This window comes from Orbicella faveolata, unplaced genomic scaffold, assembly GCF_042242905.1.
Source record: "Orbicella faveolata isolate gen_17 unplaced genomic scaffold, um_ofav_v1 contig_25, whole genome shotgun sequence".
In the NCBI taxonomy this organism is placed as follows: Eukaryota; Metazoa; Cnidaria; class Anthozoa; order Scleractinia; family Merulinidae; genus Orbicella; species Orbicella faveolata.
The window spans coordinates 25768612-25789096 of NW_028301553.1; the positions used below are offsets into that span (position 1 = coordinate 25768612).

General features: G+C 38.3%; 1 protein-coding gene across 1 annotated transcript in view; it reads right to left on the bottom strand.

Annotated features, from left to right (window-relative positions):
- Positions 1–20485, bottom strand: part of LOC110067796 (uncharacterized) — a 59286-nt gene that overhangs the window by 22527 nt on the left and 16274 nt on the right. Inside the window, exons 11-26 of the mRNA XM_020775132.2 lie at positions 19925–19960; positions 19545–19580; positions 18092–18118; positions 17435–17470; positions 16212–16265; positions 15387–15449; positions 14158–14190; positions 13253–13363; positions 12762–12806; positions 11710–11763; positions 10173–10229; positions 7928–8117; positions 6798–6974; positions 4373–4668; positions 2862–3077; positions 263–458 (exon numbers count right to left, since the gene is read on the bottom strand). Coding sequence (XP_020630791.2) covers positions 263–458; positions 2862–3077; positions 4373–4668; positions 6798–6974; positions 7928–8117; positions 10173–10229; positions 11710–11763; positions 12762–12806; positions 13253–13363; positions 14158–14190; positions 15387–15449; positions 16212–16265; positions 17435–17470; positions 18092–18118; positions 19545–19580; positions 19925–19960 — 1627 coding nt within the window. The remainder of the gene's footprint in view (positions 1–262; positions 459–2861; positions 3078–4372; positions 4669–6797; positions 6975–7927; positions 8118–10172; positions 10230–11709; positions 11764–12761; positions 12807–13252; positions 13364–14157; positions 14191–15386; positions 15450–16211; positions 16266–17434; positions 17471–18091; positions 18119–19544; positions 19581–19924; positions 19961–20485) is intronic.

The window sequence follows — 20485 nt, forward strand, 5'->3', positions numbered from 1 at the left end:
ATACCTTGCAAAGGGCTCAAATATCTTGGAAAAGTTAATCATGCTAAGCCCTTTTAACATTCTGAGCCGATATCATTGCACATGCAGCTCTACCTGAACTGAAGTACTAATGCTAATTAGGTAAAAATTGTAAACAAAAATTCCCCTATAAACATCACAAATGAGCTGTACTAAAATGAAAAGTGAATGATAGCTGCAAAAATTAAACCCATAAGGAGTTTGGAACATGTAACATGCGTTCACAAATTTTGAATGTTCATACCTAAATTTCCAATACCCCCTGTTGATCCTTTTGCTCCCTTGGCTCCATCAGTTCCTCTTTCACCCTTCTGACCTTTTGAACCATTTTTGGCCATTTCGGGGATTGGCAAGATAGGAGGTTGTCCCTTTTGGCCATCTGCACCTTTATTGCCACGCACACCAGGATCCCCATCAACTCCAGGAGAACCATCTTCTCCCTACGAAAACAATTTAATATTTAAGGACATTCAGGCAATGATAATTGATATTATTTTAACAAAGAGATTCCATGTTGCTGTGCATCTCAGTGTTCAGTACTAGTAACAAATCACATTTTGATGTCTTATTGAACAAACAAATGACAACATGGAATCTACTCCTTTTATATACTAAAGAAAGAAAAAAGAATGTTAAAAATGTCATGAGTGCATCTGTCCTCCAATAGATCGTAAGTATGAACCATCAAAATACAAGAATAATTTGACCTATTATATAAAGTTAAATAGATTTGTATGACAGTTAGCTATAGCAAAGCCACAGTATCAAAACTCGGTATTCATAAACATGCGTCATAATCCAGTGATGCACGCTCATGGTGTGAGCAAAGTTAACTTTGCTTTGTGAGAAAGTTTTTCCAATGCCAATGCTAAAATAAACAATGATGTTAAGAAGTGGTCTAATTAAATAGAGGAGTTATGATGTACGCCCCCCCCCCCCTCCAGTACATGGGAAGTTGGCTGCACCTTGAGCAACTCTTATGCTTCTTTTCTACTTTCAAAACTGTGTCCATGCATCTTAACTCAAAAATGTAGACCAAGGCAAGAATCAATAATTGTTAATTAATTAATAAAATTGTTAATAAGTTAATAAATATTGCTAATTTTCAAACTTCCTCTGTGGCCAGATGACTAGTTAATTACTCGTCAGAATGCAAGAGAAATTCTAATGTGGAGAATGTTTTGTGACTGTAGCGTGACAAGTTGTCATACTAATGAAAACTCGTGACTATTGTTTTGTTTCTAAGCCACTGAGCTATTTTGATTTCATCTCTAGTTTCAAATCATGTGATATCTTGTTTCCAGCATGAAATGCATGATCAATTGAATCAATTGTTGTAATCTTTGGGGTGAATTCGGGCCGATCAGTGGAATAAACAGCAACTTGTGAATATTGAGTGAGTCTTCAGTGTCTCTGGGAATGAATTGGATACATAAGGAAATTCCCCACACTAACATAGCTAGCAAAGCCACAATGCCAAACTCAGCATACATCAGGGTGTATGATAATTCAATAATTATGCTTGTGGTGTGAGTGGATTGGTTTTGTATTTTATTTTTCTCGTCTTGATTATACAAATATTAAGGTGCATTTCTTTGGGGTGATCTGGATCAGGATCAGTGATCCAAGATCAGTCTGGATTATGGTACATCAAAGGAACCGATGATTACTGCTAATAAGCTAGTTAATGATGTTATTCCTTACGACAGCAGATGCTGGATCAGACAAGAGTATCGGTTAGCAAGCGACATTCAAAGGTGATGAAAAGACAACAAGCTTGGGGGGAGTCACTGCACAGACTTAACTGCACCATTCAGGAGAGACCTTTTGTTTATTATGCAGGAATACATGACCAACCTTGTCTCCAAAGGAAGGGAGGGAGGGAAAATTTAATGATAGACTTACAATTTAAGTAATAGCTATGTTGCTTAGACGAACTGCAAATGGACTCTGAACAGTTGTTTGAGCTTTTATACGTAGGCATTCATCTGCTGGTAAGCCAGTAGAAAAGGCTGTACTACCAAGCAGCTTACCCTAGCACATGTAACATCTTTAAGATGAATAGCGCTTTAATGCTTTGCACCAATGCTATGGTTCGTTATAACGTTCTGAAGGTAACAAAGCTACAATGTTTAAGGTCTAGCTACAATAAAGCTTACAGTTTGCTGACCTTTGGAATACAACTGCTCAATAGCTCTATAGAAAGCGATGCCGCCATGAACGGCTCATTGAGAACATACCTCATGCTCCATTAACTATATTTTACTGGCGTGACAGTAAAATCTCATTAAACATAGCTGAGGAAAAGCAATTTCTTACCTACATATTTTTGTTGTTTTACAGTACATTTTAATGCAATGTGTGGGGTACATGTATGTCTAGTTTCACTTAGATGGTTATTTTCCTCCATTTCCTCTCTAATCAATGTATTTTACACAATGAGTGACAAAAGTAGTTGAGATACTTAGAAAATGATGCTTTTTGATATTTTAACCCCTTATTCTATTTTATTTGCATCTTAAGCATTAATCCCCTGATACCCCTGGCCGCCCAATTCAATGTTGTGTAGGTGCTGTGGTCTGTGCAGTCTTAGAAATAGAAAAATCAACACTGTTTGGGGGAAGGGGGGCATGGTTTCAAGACGCTCAAAAATCAAATTTTACTGCGAAGTGTCTCAACACTTTTGTCGCTCATTTGTATTTATATACAGGTGTATTTTTTTCATGCCACTAAAACATTATCATAAAAAAGGTGGTTTTGAGCTGAAACTAGGTACTGTGTACTTGAACAATTACCCTCCCCCTGGCTTTCCTTAAGCCCCCGGTGTAAAATACACTTCTTACCGGTGGTCCAGGCAGACCTTCAGGACCCTGCTCTCCTAAGCTACCATTGTTACCAGGGGAACCATCATTTCCGGGAGGACCAGGTTTTCCCATTTTGCCACGGTCACCTACTTCACCTGGCGGACCTGGTGGTTGAAACAGTTCTTCTCTTGGACGCTTGCCACTCTCACCTTTTTCTCCAATATTCCCTCGGGGACCTGGAAAGCCCTTAGCACCCTAAAGAGGAGGACCAATAAGAACCCACAAGCTATATGTGACTATTAAATAACTGATATACTACGCATGGTCTGATTGATAAAAAAACCTATTGTTTATTGTACTAGTATACCGATGTGGCAGCAATGCAAGAGAACAATAGAACTCAGGAAGCTGCAGCTTACATTGGCTGAGATATCAAAAACAGGAATATCTTTTCAATTAACATATAAATAGAAATTTCTATGGAAAGTTGGTCACAATATAATGCTTGATGTTTTTCCCCAAGGGAAAAATTCTATGCCAAATCCATTTATGGTTCAGTTTAGAATGATGGTTTGTTGTATCACCTCATGAATTTGCTGATAATAAGTAACTTGATCATGAAAGGACAACAACGTTTCCTCTCTTTGATAAAAACTTTTTCCAGTTATTTTACGAAAGCAATAGATTGCTCTTTATATAGCCTTAGCGGAGCAATAAACCACTTAGGATGTTTCGAAAACAACACCCAATGGCTCACTATTTCTAAGCTTTTCTTGTGTTCTCACAACATCCTGCATGGGTTTATTGTGTTGGTGAACCCATAGAAAGAGCAGTCTATTGCTTAAGGAAGCCTTAGGATTTCAGTTTTCATGGTTGACACTTATTTGGTTTCATGTTCGGTGATCATAGGAAACAACTAATAGAGAAAAATGTCTGTGTTAAAATCTCACACCTGCTCTGGACACGAATAAAAGGAAAATGAAAATCCATTAGAAATAAAAAGGAAATGAAACAGATGCTAATTGCTTATGTAATGTGGCATACAGGTATCTTTTCTAGTCTAAACAACCAGTTCTCTGATTCCTCTCAAAATGAGTACAAAATTTTGTCTTCATCAAGTTTCGTGCTTCCTGGAATTTGCAGTGGATGCCATGTGAAATCAAACAGTCATACAAACCAATAGCCTGGGATGAAAAATAAGAGGTTAATTCACTGGTTCACCCTAGATCAGCCAGTCATCTGCCATCTTATATCCATTCCAGACTGCATTGTATATGCATTCTGGGATGGAAACAAGATGGCAGTTGACTGATATGATGAATGTTTAAGCTTTGTTTATAACCAGAGTCATTACAAAAGAATTGCTCTATTTGTTGACTATCATAGAGGAAAAACACTCATGTGACACAAATTTTCACAAGTAAGGCTGAATTTGTCAATCAGAAATGGTTTTTCAGTACCATTATTTCTGAGACAGGGTAATGACCCGGTATCAGAATCAATTGTTGCATTGATAACCTAGGGCTTAATCACAAGTACCATGCACTTACCGGTGGTCCTGGTACACCAGCTGTGCCATCTGCTCCCCTTGTGCCAGTAGGCCCTTGAGGACCCTTGATCCCGTCTGGCCCAGGTTCTCCAGCATTTCCAGGCTCACCAGCATTGCCTTTTATTCCTTTAAAACCTTTTGGACCAGGACGGCAGACGGGACATTTATCTTTTTCTCCTTTTTCACCTTTTTCGCCCACTGGCCCTTGTTCTCCTGGTTCCCCAGTTGACCCTACAGGTCCTTGGCCACCAGGTTTAGGGGATGGACAAACATTCTCTAGGCAGAACACTGGACCAGCTACAAACAAGAAATTGAAAAGTTAAAATATGCTGTTGCCTAACCAATCCCTTAAACATGGTTGTCACAGACATCAGATGTAGTCACAATCTTCAACTTCCCTTACAGCCTTCCTTGTTAAGGAAAAGCATTGTTCAAATCACAGTCACTTGGACGTAATACATGAAACACGAGAGACAGCGTTTCATCGGGATATCCAAACACTGAGAAGAGAATACCACATGCAGTGGAGTATTTTTGACGAAATTTGAAGTGTTTGGATAGCCAATGAAACATTGTCTTGAGTGTTTGATATATCTTCTCAATCAAAACAAAAACTAAGGATTAAATGGAGAAGTAAAATCGTCAAAATCTATGCTAATTAAGATTGGGTATCCAAACCTTCTTCACGGTTGTAATTTTCTTTGTTTTTACTTGACAAATTATTAATGAGTTTGAGAATGTTCCTTCCAGCATTCAATGATAATATATCATGGCTGCCACAGACATCACTTATCAAAATTCCCTGACTTTTCTCTGACTTTCCCCTGGTAAAAATAAAATTTCCCTGACCAAATAAATATAAAATGACAAATAGAGTAGCAGCTTCTGGCCTCCCCTTACAACTGTCCTTTCCACTTGTTCATTAAAACTGATAACTTTTCAACATATTTTCCTTCTTCATTAAGGTATCAGCATACCCCAAAATTGATCATTTTTCAAAAAAATTGTTTTTTGCTTTTTCAGATAGATCTTTTGAGAATCTTTCAATGTGTCCTTTTGCTTTGCTGTATTTATTCTCTCACATCAGAAAACTACCGAATGGCTGACCATGTTTGAAATCACCCTATAACATATTGCAAACCCTTGATCATTGACTATGTCATGTATGCCTATGGAGTGTTCTCTTGTAGTGAATGGTATCTGATTCAAAAGAAAGTTTATTGAGTAGAAACACTTCAAAAAGCACTTGCTATCAAATTTTATCATAGATCCTACTAAACTGCTTTACTTTCCTTGGTACCCTGATGCATTTTTTCCTTCTGTAGCTTTCAATAATATTTATTGGCCCCTTTCCTAAAAAAATTGGCCTGTAGAAAAGGTTTTCAGGGGCCACTTTGGCCCTCCCTCAAGCAAAATTTCTGGCTGGCTGGCTGGGTTTCTTGGTTTCAAGTTCCAACCCAACTGTCTTGCTAAGGACTTTCTGCAGCCTTCTGTGTCAATATCTGGGGTGTTTTCTCCTACAGTTTTGGTATGTACTAAAACAAACATTCCCTTCAGAGTCTGTGGCTAGGGGAGGAAATACAGGTAATATCCAACAATGGACAGCACCGCTGGTAACAATTGTTTATTATTCCCACTAAAGTGAAATTTAAACAATTTATATCATTTTTGTTGACGGCACTGCATCAAAGAGCCTCTCCTGCAGTCTCCTATTAAAGATCTTTAAAGCTAAAATTCTTAACAAAGATAGATGAACGAATAGAAGAAACTTTGTTTACATTAATGTCACTATTCCACTTATTCAAACTAAGTGTAGGATGTAATGCAACGAGGTAAAAGTACATATACAAACAACAATATGGCATAATTGAGGGGGACAGCACTGTGGCAGGTTGGACATGACTTCATGATAGGCAAAAAAAAACTTCTCACTTATTCTCCCACTACATGGAAATAGAAGAAAAGTACTGGCAGAACCTTTCTTATCTCCCCAGCACTGCACAGGCTGGATCAGACACGATAAAGGCCAGGGTATAAGATGGTAAGACAAAAGATATGCCAAAAGCTTGGGGGAACCGAACCAGGAGTGACCACAGTCTATGGGCAAATGTGACCCTCCATGGGAAAACAGGGATAAAGGTGATTAAGCACACTAACAACATGCTAACACAGCACGCTTAGTATGCATTAAAAAGAGACACTTCTAGGGCAACCCACTACAATCAACACATGCCTTTGTAATATTATACTTGTATCATGCATCTTTCTGTGAAATAAGCAGTGTACCTGTACCAACCCCAAAAATAATTAATAATCAACAGTGCTGCAGAAAATTTGATCCACAAATTCAGGAGTGAAATTTGCTTGACAGTTAACAGTGAGTAATTAAATCAGGTGTAATGACAGCTATAACACAGCACTATTACCTTTAGGTCCTTGGGCTCCAACCTCTCCCTGTATTCCTTTGAAGCCTTTAGGTCCAGGAGGTCCATCCATGCCTTTTGGGCCAGGCACAGGGAGCCCATTCTCACCACGCTCTCCCACATCACCTACTGGTCCTTCTAAACCTTTTGGGCCTTCTTGGCCCTCCATACCTGGAAAACCTGAGGAAGGACAAAGCATGCTTACTGCAGAGTGAGAGAATCATACTTCTTGCTATTCGTCTTCTCTCTTGAGGAAGGACAAGGCATGTTTACTGAAGAGTGACAAATCACAATTCTTGCTTTTCTGTTTCTTTCCTCGGCAACAAACTAACATCTAACTTTATATGCCCTACAATAACAGTTTCATCACTTACAATAGCACTACAATACCAGTTTCACCCCCCTGGAGGCTCGCACCTTCAGTGCTTGTTTCCCCAACCGCCTATTTCTTTTCCCCAGCCTGCTACTTCAAAACTTACTGAAAGCACTGAGCAGGGCATGAGAGCAATACAACCAGTGACGTCACAAGGTTGTTTTTGGCTGTGCCAAGATGCCTCAACCAGCCAACTTCTAACAGCTGAAAACCAGCTTTAACTTACTGTTTGCAAAAAAAAAAAATTTGCAGTGGTTTCAAGTAAGGTTCAAACTTTATTATCAAGCAAACGACTCCGAAATGAAAATTTCATTTCAGTGGCACTTTGAGTTGTTTTAATTTATCTTTTTTGAAATCAGTTTTGGAGTCATTCATATTTTTTTTTGTATCTCTTGCAATTGTCTTGCACATGCATGTTGCTATCCGCAGGTAGCAGTTCACAGTTTGAACCATAATAATTTTATATCAAAAGCGGCAGCTAGTTTTTTTTAGCAGTACACCGAAAAAAAAAAAGAAGTTGGTGGTTATAGTGATATGCTGCTATTCTGGTATTCCTAGCTGTGGTAGGAAAATTTTGCTTCTATTTTAGTCTTGCAGGTGGTATAGTATTCTTGATTTTGTCAGTTTCAACCCTACAGAGTGTGAGTAGCAGGTAGTCTGCCTGTCCATGGCTTGTATTATGTGCAGGACAAGACAAGCACTAGAAAAAGCACAGTAAATTGTACTATGACCACAGTACAGTGTTATGACCAAATTTTACCTTGTGTTCCCGGTGGCCCAAGAGGTCCTTCAGGTCCAGGAGCACCAACAGATCCTTTGGGACCAAAGACAGAAGCGCCTTGGTTACCAGGAGGGCCTATGTCACCTGTAGAGCCTTGAGGCCCACGGTCTCCAGGAGATCCGGCTGTACCTTTCATTCCTTGATTACCCTTCTTGCCTGGCAGTCCACCCTGCACACACAATCATATATGAACTATCTTAAAGGAGAAGGTCACTCCATAAACATATTTCACTAAATTTAGCTACTCACCGAGGTTTCATCCTCTAAAGTGCAAGTTTTCCCCCGATGACATCAGTCAATGAAAATATATCACTGATTGCCAATCAATAAACATTAATTGATTGATATTGATTGATCTAACCAATCAAAACTTATTAATAGTCTCAATTGTTATTGAATATCCCTGACTTTTTATTCATATCAATAAATGGTTGCACAACAGTAAAAACCTGCGTTTGGCAATGCACAGAAAGACTTAGATTTCTGCATTATAATGCTACACTCAAACTGAATTAGTAAAATTCTCCAACGCATGGATAACAGATGCAAAAGAAATATGCTTAGATACCTGTTTATATCCATCTCAAATTGTAATGAAATGCTATGAAATCCCAGATTCAAAAGACACAGGTTCAACAACTCAGGAATGTGGCGTATTAGGGGCAACATTACAGTACAGCATATCGTACGAAAAGACTTAAGGTTCACAAAATCGGGATTCTGTGTGAACCCTTTCATTTCTAACAAAAAGCTCATGGGTGGACAATAAAAAAATTGAAAATAGATAAAGAAAAGAGTTTGTAAAAAATGATTTCCTTTTGAGATGTTGTTAGGTTACAGTTTCAAAACAGTTGAACATCATTATTTGCAGTCATTTAAAATTAGTTTATTCTATTTTAAGATCCTCTAGGGAGTTTCAAGTAACAAGATTAGACTGTATGTAAAGTATATATCAGAGCAAATAACCTTTATTTCAATATCATTTGACGTTTTGAATATCTTTGTGAAACGAAATGTTGAAGTCAAGACTAATACTTTTTAAAAAGGAAAAAGTAATTCACATTTAGTTTAACACACATTTAGAACATAGACTACTACAACACTTATTTGATTAAAAACACAGAAATGCATACCAGCTGATGAGGTATATTGATGAAACTGTATCATTGTAACGGATGTAAATGTGCGTTGAAAGCAAATGCAATTGAGGGTTTTACTTATTAATATGGTTGACCTTTCATGTATTATACATTTAACTGAAATTTATTGAGAATTAAGAATGCAATGATAATCAATAGTAATCAATACTTGTTAATTAAAATCAGTATTAATCAATGAAAATCAATACTCAAAGTCAACTTTCAGTTATTGATTTTCACTGATTGATATTGTCGGGAGGTTTTCCTTATGAAATTTGTCTCCAAAGAAGCCCAAAATTTCACATTGTAGCTGCCATTTTTAACAGTACTCAGCAGCCATGCCACGTTTTTGTGACGTCATAGCGTCCAAGGGATTTTGTCCATAGGTTGAGCCATTTTTTTTTTTTGAGCCAAGCATGCTCCAAATCCCAAAAATGATAGCAGTGAAGATGGTGAAGTGGGTAATTTGTTGGAAAAATACATTTTGCAACCCTTGTGAAGGATACCAAGTCAGTTGCAAGTTTGTCTGCTTCCTGCCAATTTCGAGTTAGACGGAATGACGTCACATAAACATGGCCTGGTTCCCAAGCAATTTTAAAATGGCAGCATCCAAAGTCAAATTTTGGGCTTCTTTTAAGACAGATTTCTTCAGGACAGCAGGCACTTTAAAGGCTGAAACTCTGGTGAGTGGAAAAACCCAATGTTTACGTGCCATAGGTGGAGACAAAAAAAGTAGGCTTTTTGGGGTGACCTTCTCCTTTAAGACTTTCTGCACTGTGTTCAACATACAAGAATGGTACAACTTGTCACTGTAAACTCACAGCCTGAACCATCCATGGAAATATTTAAATCAGTAGTTGATAGCAGCTAGGCCCTTACAATACAAATAGTAAAAGCAGTGGGCAGTCCATTGGCAATCTGCTAAAGGTTCTTCATCACCGCTTGGCAACTTTGAAATTAAAATTACATGGTCAGTCCAGTCTTGGAGACTGGCATTCACCATAAGCTGGTAAGTTTTTCCCTAACTGAGAAAAATATGGAAAGCAGTGATACCATGCATATAAATTATCTGAAAATAAACATACTCCTCTCTCTCCGACTGAACCAATTGAGCCTGGATTTCCACGATTACCCCTTGCTCCCTAAAGAAATATTAAAAAATAAACTGAATAATTGTTTGAAAGAAAATTTGCCCTTAGTGAGATTTGAACCCACATTCCCCCGCATACCAGTCGGGTATGAAATAAACACTTTTGTCTTGTTAGTACTAAAAACACAGGACAACACTTTTTTGTCACATTACATATCACTAATGCTTTTTAGAAAACAGTCCTAAGGAAATATGCACACTGATTGGTTAAAAATCTTGTTTCTATAACTCGATAGAAACACAGAACTAGCATGAGCTGTTGACGTAATGATGGCAGAAGCAAAGAGAATTTACGATCTGATAATCAAAGTTAACAAGTTGTTTTCCTTCTTTGTCGCGGTGTTTTCTAAAAGAAATAGAAGACATGTTCTCCGTGTTTCTATCGAGTTATAGAAACACTCCTGAAAGTTTGGGAGAACTTGAAAAAGCTGTGAAAACACTCGCCTGCGGCTCGTGTTCCCACAGCATTTCTTGCTCTCCCAAACTTCCACTCGTGTTTCTATAACTCAATAGAAACATGGCATATGTTTTCTATTTCTTAAATGTTTATTATACATCCATGAAACTACTGCAAACCGGGCAACTCAATAGTTTCAAATCCAAAACAACACAAGTTTCTTATACAGCAGTGTGATTAATAGTTGCTGGAGCACACAATTTTTCTGACTGGAATTTGGCAACAAACATTGAACAAAATAATTTCAATGATCTCCATACTGATGCTTTACACATTTTAAACATGCAAACAACATTGAATGACCATTGCTAATGTATTTTCATAAATGTGCACCAGACCTAGAGTGATTTAATGAGTGAAGGGGCCTAAAAATGGTCTGTGAATAATTGCCAGACCTGTGTGGATGAGAAAATCAATATGCACTCACACCTGTCAACTGTATATTAACAGATGTTAAGTATCAGTACTTGAAAAGTGTAGAGCTAAAAATCAATACAGGTACCTTAAATCCTCAAATTAGCACCCCCTTCGAATAAGCGCCCCTCCTGTCAGCTGCAATTTAAAATAAGCACCCTCCGCCCTCGAATAAGCCCCCCCTCCCCTCCCCCTATTTTGTGGATGAGTAATGAGACAACAAAGGATGTATAGTTTTCCATCATGTAGTATTAGATTTGTACATTGTTTCAGTTTGTGAACACGTTTAGTGAATATGTTGAACACATTGAACACATTAAGTACTAATGGTGCCGTGATTTGAACTTTAAGATCAGCTTTTACGTCAATAAACAGCTTATGTTGGTGTTTTCGCGCAGATAATGTATTAAAAAAGTGATCATGTCAGGCCACAATTTGGGAAAAATTAAATAAGCGCCCCTCCTTGATTAAGCGCCCCCCTCAAATAAGCGCCCCCTGTCTTCTCCTAAATTTGAAATAAGCGCCCCGGGCGCTAATTCGAGGATTAATGGTAAACTATAAATAATCAAAACAAATAATGTCAAAACTATTATCAACTTGCCTGCTGGCCAGTAGCTCCTCTTTCACCTTTGATGCCAACTGGACCAGAATTCCCCTAAGATATTAAAACAACTAATGAGCACTCTCAGGTAACATGCACTTTTATGTGGCTGGCAACAATTTCCAGCACTTTGATGTGAATATCACAACTCTTTATCAACTGATGTTACCCTATCACACAATTCATGCCCAACCATTGTTAAACAATTTGATGACATAATGGGTTACCATAGCAACAACAGAACTTATTTGAAACCTCCTTATTTTGGCTTTCAGTATTTATATTCAAAAACGTCTCTTCCAAATAATGAAAATAAAATATTAAAACGTGTGCGAGTTATTGGGAAAAATAGATCTTTTTAAAAAATGTTAATAAACTGTCAAGGTGTCCTAATCCCCAAAAGGCATGCACTCCTCAACGACCTTTTTGTGGCAAACAACTTAATCCAGAGATCATACAGAGGAACCCCACCTTACAGCAACCTTGTTATTACGGCCACTTTATTCTGGCCTGACCAAAAACTTGGTCAGTCATTTTCTTATTTTAAAGAACCCCATAAATACAACGCCCCCATTAATATGTCTAGATTTTTTGGCGGCCTCTAATGCACCACATTATGTGAATTTAAAGATAGTGGAACTTGACAGATCTATAAAAAGATAACCAATACAAATAAAAGAAAATGCTGAGAGATTGATGCTTTTTGATTAACACTGTACGCTATTTTGCATCCATGTTTGCATTCGATTAATCTGCCGGAATGTCAGTTGGTCATTCTGCCGCATTGGGAAAGCAATCGGCAAGACAATATAATTTTATCGAATTCTTCATTTCATAGCCTTTATATTGACACATAGTCTGAGGGGGTTTCCTTGAAAACAGTGTGGGTACAAATTTTCATTCTGGAGGACAGCGAAGGTTTGGAGTAACCTTAAGTTGACGTCACTTTAAAACCAGCGTATTTCTTGAATCACATAACACAGCAGGACCTATCTGCTTGAGGACCATTAAGTTATACATCCTTACAAGTCACTTCTATCTTTTGGACATACCTTTGCACCAAAATTCCCTTCATCTCCTTCCAATCCACGATTTCCCTGGCAAGCAAATCATTGACAGGCTTTATATTGAGACATTATTATCAAAACATTCTCTTTTATTGACTAAGCAGCAATAATATGAACTCAATAACAACTGAGAGGGCTAAACAGGAACATGTTTGGCTAAACGTCCATGCAAAATGGTGAAGAGGTAGATACTTTCTCCTCCTGTCTAACCAAACCCACTCACTCAATATACACACCACTTTTACTAAGTTTGATTTTGTTGGAAATGTGTGAAATGCCTTGCTAAATGTTAACTGCACGCAAGGCCAAAGGCTGGATGCAGGTAAGAACTTCAACATCTATGTCACACATATAATTGATACAAAGATTGTGTATTGTGTTAATGGTAAGTGTAAGTGGTTTCTTCCCAACAGTTTTTTGTTTGCATGGATAATTATTGTATCACAATTTGACAACTTGCATCAACCACAACTTACCATTGAACCCTTTTCACCTTGCTCACCAACAGCTCCTTTGTCTCCTGGGGGTCCTGGCCTACCTCTACCAGTGGCATCTTCACCACGCTGGCCTTTTGGTCCCTCGGACCCCTGCATGATTGAGAATTATACAGGAAATAATCATCGTCACCAGGGGCCTGTTTCTCAAAGGTCCTGAAATGTTTTTGCACCCGGAAAGCCGTAGCAAAATCTCAAACCTTATAATTACAGAACTGTTTTATTGACATATTCTTTTATGAACAGAAGTTCTCTTCATACAAGAAGTTTCAGACATATACACCTCAGTGTTTTTAGATAAAGATTAACTAAAAATAGCTTTACAGGCCTGAAAAGTTTCTGAGGTTTCCGAGAAAGGGGCCCCAGTGCACTTACCCGCAGCACAATACCCAGCCAAACTGCTCTGAATTCATCAACAAATGTGTCAGCAGCATGTGAATTTGAAACACATATTGTATTTAGAAATCAGTGGTGGAATTTGCAATCAGTTTTCACATCTGTCACAGAATTGGCCACCTGAGGTGATCAATGCCTTTTCTTTCAAAATCAGGTGCTTAAAAGATTAATTCAGCTATCATAACAGAACCTTTAACTCAATCACTGTTAAGTTGTTTGGGACAACTATGCCACCACTTTTCACATGAAAAGGACCCATCACTTCTCACTTGTATTCCAGCATAATGCCAGATTCTCTTGCCTAATTATGATGCTTGAAATAAGGTCAGGATAGTCTGTAAAAACCTTATACCAAATAAGACTTAGTCTGTCTCCGACACTACTCGGCTATTGCAATTTCAGCTAGAACATGTCACTTAATTTAAAAGGGAGCTTTCCACAACCATAGACATAGGCGATAAAAAAAAAATTAACATTCAAAATGTACTTACATCAGGTCCTGGGTCACCTTTTTTTCCTTCAAACTAAAAAAGCAAACAACGTTGTCAGATAATTACCTTGCTAAGTAGCATAGGGAACACAGCGGTGGGAATTGAAGATGGAAGATAATTTCCCAAGCTGTTTTAACAAAATAAATTGCACATGAACGCAGTTTTAGATTGGCTCAGGTCATTGATGACTTATATGCTCTGAGTTAATACATTTTTTCCTACAGCAAGCTTTCAAGGTGATGACATCTTATTGGCTCAATATGGATCACCTTCCCTCAGCTAATTGATGAAGGTTATGTCAGGTTTATGTCATACGTTAGTATGACAGTGTATTTGACTTTCATTCAGTACATTAGTACATACGACTGTATATTTTACTTTCAATCAGTACATTAGTCTGACTGTATATCTCAATTTCCAGCAGAGCAGAGTAGAGTAGAGAAGATTATACTGTAGAGTAGTGTAGAGTAGAGTAGAGTAGAGTAGAGTAGAGTGGTGTGGTGTGGTGTGGTGTGGAGTGGAGTGGAGTGGAGTGGAGTGGCGTGGCGTGGCGTGGCGTGGCGTGGCGTGGCGTGGCGTGGCGTGGCGTGGCGTGGCGTGGCGTGGCGTGGCGTGGCGTGGAGTGGTGTGGCGTGGAGTGGAGTGGGGTGGAGTGGAGTGGAGTGGAGTAGAGTGGAGTAGTGTAGGGTAGGGTAGAGTAGAGTAGTGTAGAGTAGAGCAGAACAGAGTAGAGTAGAGTAGGGTAGAGTAGAGTAGAGTAGAGCGGAGCGGAGCGGAGCGGAGCGGAGCGGAGCGGAGCGGAGCACAGCACAGCACAGCACAGCACAGCACAGCACAGCACAGCACAGCACAGCACAGCACAGCACAGCACAGCACAGCACAGCACAGCACAGCACAGCACAGCACAGCACAGCACAGCACAGCACAGCACAGCACAGTACAGCACAGCACAGCACAGTACAGCAGAGCACAGTAGAGACACATTTGATTTCAGCATAATTTTCTATGGATAACGAGTAGTTTTTCAGATGAAGAAATTAACAGTAGGTGGTTAACGATATACTGCTATTCTTGTGTTCCTGGTTTAGGTACAGGTTCATTGAACTTGATTCAGTCATAGTAGGAAAATTTTGCTTTCATTTTAGTTGCTAGAAAAGTGATGGAACCTTTGGCAGCCTCCTTAATAGAGGTTTGTTTCGCCATATAACTAAGATGCAATTTCATCTAACCAGAGTTGCATTTGATCCTGTTAATTCCAGTTCTCCAGGGTCACCTGGCTCTCCCTGGTCACCCTAAAAAAGGCAAAAAAAAAACTTTTCATCAGCAACACTAATCAGTGATTTTAGTTTGTAGTGCTGTTCTCTGTAGCTTTAAGTCCAACCAAATTTCCAGATAAGAGAGGGGTTCCAAGTCAAAAAGCATACATTAAAAAAACATCACCTACCTGACACAACAAATCAGTAGAAATCCTTTGAGCATTAATTGTGTGGGACCCTTACCTACTAACCTATTACAATCCCTTATTGAAAAAGCTTGCCGTGAAAGCTTATCTGGTACACTGGGTCAGGTTTATAAAATACATGTGGCTAAATAATGTGCCTCTTATCATTTAGGATCCTTATTTGTCTAATGATCTTATGTTGTGATCATTTTGTTTCAGTGTTTGTCTACATTGGCTGCAAAAAGCCTGCATTTCAGGAGACTGGTCAGTTACAATAAGATATTTATTTATTGAAATACCTATACTCACCAGATCACAGAAATTTCTTTGCCATCGATTAAAGCTGTGTGTTTTAAGCTTGCATTCATTCAGAATGAGCTAAAATGGTTTGCCACTGAGAAATTAATCAAGTACTGGGGAGCTGTTATAACAATGTATTCCCTTTAGCACTTTTTAACACAGTGGTAAAGTGTGCTTTTGTTTTGTCAAAATATGCACAGGCTGTGAAATTATAACTTTGCCACATCTGGCTACCACAAAAAGCCAATGAAACTCTGAAACCTTATACAGTACGTATGGGCACCCTGATATGGTAACAACCTGGGATACCTACAACATCTCCTTTTGGTCCCTGTAGTAATGCTGTATCTCCTGTTGCTGGTGAACCCTATAAACAAAATTGTTGGAAGAACCCTAAGTATTGGGCTGATATATCCTTGGCATGGCAGCTGAGCAACCCTCTTTTGAGCCTCTGTATTACTTTAACTCACTTAAATGAAAAACTCTGCAAACTTTTTACTTGGTTGTGAATTGAATCGTGCATGGTGTATTGTTCAAGAGTTTTAAACCTATTTGGGTACAAAGGGCTTGAGTAAAACACATCAGTTACGAGCTGTAGAGCCACTGAGCAGTAGAGCCGTAGAGTTTATTATCTAGAAATGTGTCATTGTTGAACCTTAGAACCACAGACTTCACTATAATTATATCTAACAATGTGTGATTGTAGAGCCATAGAGTTCATTATACAGAAATGTATGATGTTAGAGGCATAGAGCTGTATAATTCATTATCCAGAAACGTGATCATAGATCTGTAGAGTTCACTACCTAGAAATGTTTAATCATAGAGGCATAGAGCTGTAGAGTTCATTATCAAGATATGTGTGATCGTAGAGCCATAGAGTTATGTAGAAGTCATGTAGAAATGGTCGTTAACGAACAAGTTCTGGCGTAGGGTTGAACTAAAACAAGTACAACCCAAAAATAAATGAGACCATGTCATAGTGTGGCTAAACACTTCGTGTAAGCCACACAAAAACTGTTGGTAACCATGGTAATGTGCTACTGTTTTATTTTTACACGCAAAAGAAGAAGTACAAAATGATTAGTGATAAAAAGGTAAAGGTGTAGCACTCTACAAAAACTTGTATGCTGATTCAAGCTTCATATATAAATCGGGCACCTGTTGGTTACCTCCCCAAGGGTAAGGAATTTTCTTGGGAAAAATTTGAGAAATTTCAAGTTACAGAAGTACAGCAAACAGACAAACATTTGGGGCTAGTGAGAATGATTTTTAGGAGAGTGCATCAAAGTTAATATAATAGGCCTTGCCTGAAAATTTGTTGCCTTTGTACCCTGATTTTTATATCTAAATTGGCACAATTAACTACTTCTTTAGATTAAATTTCACAAAAGAAATTGATTGAAGTAAATTAAACACTTGCGTTACAGTTTGGGAGAAATCAATCCATTCCCCCAGCATTTCTCATTTTCATTTAGCTCCTAAACTTTGCTCAATGGAAAATAAATTCTATTTCTTTAAAATGGCATTTCTTACCGCATCTCCTCTGGGCCCTTGGTCACCTTTCATGCCCTACAGGTAAAAAACAGAGTAAAATTCATCAGAAAACACCCTATATGTAAGTGTGTGTTCTAAATGCTTTTACTTCTATCACTTGGTAGAAGACAAGAGGACGGCTTCCAGATTAGAGGTTCAAAAGTTTCAAAGGATTTGTAAGCCAACTGGCAAGACTTGTCTTTTGCAGTAGCAAGGTTTTCCCATGGAAAAACCACTGCACATGTAGTAGTCACAGGGCTTGACTTTCAAGAAAAAACGCTGGGTCCAGCTGGCCCCTAAGTCTTCAGATTTGGTCGCCAGCACAAAGTATTTTAGTTGCCATATATTTCCACGATAAAGGCGCTCAAACGGCGCAAATCACACATTTTGCACACGAGTGACATAAAGGAGTATAGTTCAGTATTCGGCATTCATTCCACTCATTCAATGAGCATGAAAATTAAAAAAATAAGACTTAAGAGACCTTAGGGGCCAGCCTGGCAACCAAATGTGAAAAGTTAGTCACCAGTGAAAACAATCCGGTCGCATATCGAGCTCTGAGGCACCTCACAACTTTTTTAGTCAAATGAAATGTTCATCAGTTGAAATTACTGCATGATCACACTAGCAAATTCCTGAATGGTTGGTTATTCTTACCCTGTCACCCATTGGACCTGGATTTCCCTACAAAAGTAAAACAATATTCAACATTCAACATGCCACATATGATCATTATCACATTCTGCAAAGAGTGTAGTATAATGATGTAAGGATATATGTGTATAGGGATGTGCATTGTCACATCCTGCAAAGAGTGCAGTATAATGATGTAAGGATGGATGTGTATAGGGATGTGCATTGTCACATCCTGCAAAGAGTGCAGTATAATGATGTAAGGATGTATGTGTATAGGGATGTGCATTGTCACATTCTGCAAAGAGTGTAGTATAATGATGTAAGGATGAATGTATATAGGGATGTGCATATGCAAGAGCAGTACTGTAGAATGGATATTAGTTCTGCAATGCTTAATTGAGTGGTATACCGTGGAATATCACACAAGTCTCTGTCTCGTATATTCTTGGTTCACACACAAGCCTTTAGGTGAATGTGTATACCACGCCACAGAAAATACAGTGGCTAACACAATCAGTGCAATGTACAATGTAATGGGAATGTTGGGCATAATACTTAGCTCTTATTAACCGAGCAGGAGGTCTGTATGAGAGAATCTTGACCGAGGTCATGAGTACAGACCGAATGCAGTGAGGTCTGTACACACGACCGAGGTCAAGATTCTCCAATACAGACCGACTAAGCTCGGTTAATAAGATGTTTATTATATGGCAAGCAAGAGAAATTTAATTCATTTAGTGTAACTGGTTTGTACTAACCGACATTTTGCTTGCGAACGGCGATGAGCTGAACTTAATTCTGCGGAAGTCTGCTCATCCTCTTTACTTTTCTTTTCTTTTCTTATCAGACTTTTTGGCATTGCCATAAAATAATAAATATTTTTAGAAGAAAATAGTCAACATTTTTGCATTGAAGTTTGCAACTTTTTCACCACAAAGCATTACTGGTCTAGATGCCGCTTTCAATATCGATTTCAGCCGATCAAATTCTTGAATTTGGTAGTTCCCAGTCCTTGTGAGACACAGCCATATAATAATGTTGAGTATACAACAGCTTTTCTGTATCTTGATTGCCTGTATTTTCTATGACATGGCATACTATACCAGAGAAAATACAGCCAATCAAGATATAATAGAGTGGTTAAGTAGAAGATAATAAACTTGCATTCATTTACATTTTTTTTGTGGTTGATATACATCCCATCCCTCTTGTGTCTTCAAACTTTAACAGAATTGTGATGCATGTCTCAGTTTCTGTTCCTCAGATTCTTCCATTTTTGTGGGGTCTACTTCCTCTATAGTAAATTTTGAAATTACTTTCAACTGTCTACTATATTCCTTTGTCTGGTGACAATGATAATTTTAAGACATCTTCCCTGGCCTCTTTACTTGTATTACTGAATTTTGTTGCTTTTTAGACTGTTTGCAAGCACACAGTGTAACTCTTCCATATTTGTAAGCAAACGATTACTTACAACATTTCCAGTGGCGCCTTTTTCTCCAGGAGGACCCTGCAAAGGAAACAATTATCAGAACACTAAATTACACTAGCTGACCAAAAAAGGCATTTGAAAGCCCCACTGCACATGTCAGTCTGTCTCTTTCATGACTTAACTGAAACCATCAACTTGAAGACAGTTGAGAAAAAGAGGGAAGGCAATAGAACAAAAATAATAATATAATAAAAATATTATGCAAGGAGTTCTCTGCACTTCATGTTACGCAAGCTTTACAAGTTGCCAAGTTTCAGAAGTGAAAAAGTACAAGTACCAGTACATTTTTACAAAAAAGTGAAATATACATGTATATTACTTTACTTTGCAAGGTTGAACAGACAGAGGCAAAGCTGACAAACCTGTGGTCCCTGTTGTCCCTTTGGTCCAGGATCACCCTGAATAAAGAATGGTAATAAAAGTATTTGTGTAAAAGATTAGGAGCAGCTGTTGAGCCAGAGTGGACCATACTAGCTAATGGAGATTATAAGGCTGTCAACTACATGAAGTGACTTGCCTATTCCCATGGGTGAAGGGTAATCTGTGATTAGACTAACATTCCAACCCCAGCATGATGGTGCAGGATATATTTCAAAAACTCACGAGAAATTTACTTTAAAATATACAAAAAAAAAAAAAAAAGACATACTAGTGGAAAAATAAAACCTCTTATTTGGTAGTTTAACATAATACACCAAGACATTTTGCTCATTACTTGTATTTTCCCTTGTCCCTTCGGGGCTTGGAAAAAATCTATGCAACTCGCAAAATAAGTGTATTTATTGACAGCAATCTTCTTCATTTTCCTTCGGTTAAATATTCTGAATGTTGTGGGAAACAAGGGCACCTCAACAAACAGGACTCAATTCATTGATGGCAAAATTATTATGGAAGAGGCTGATGCTCCTCACCAGATGAAACAC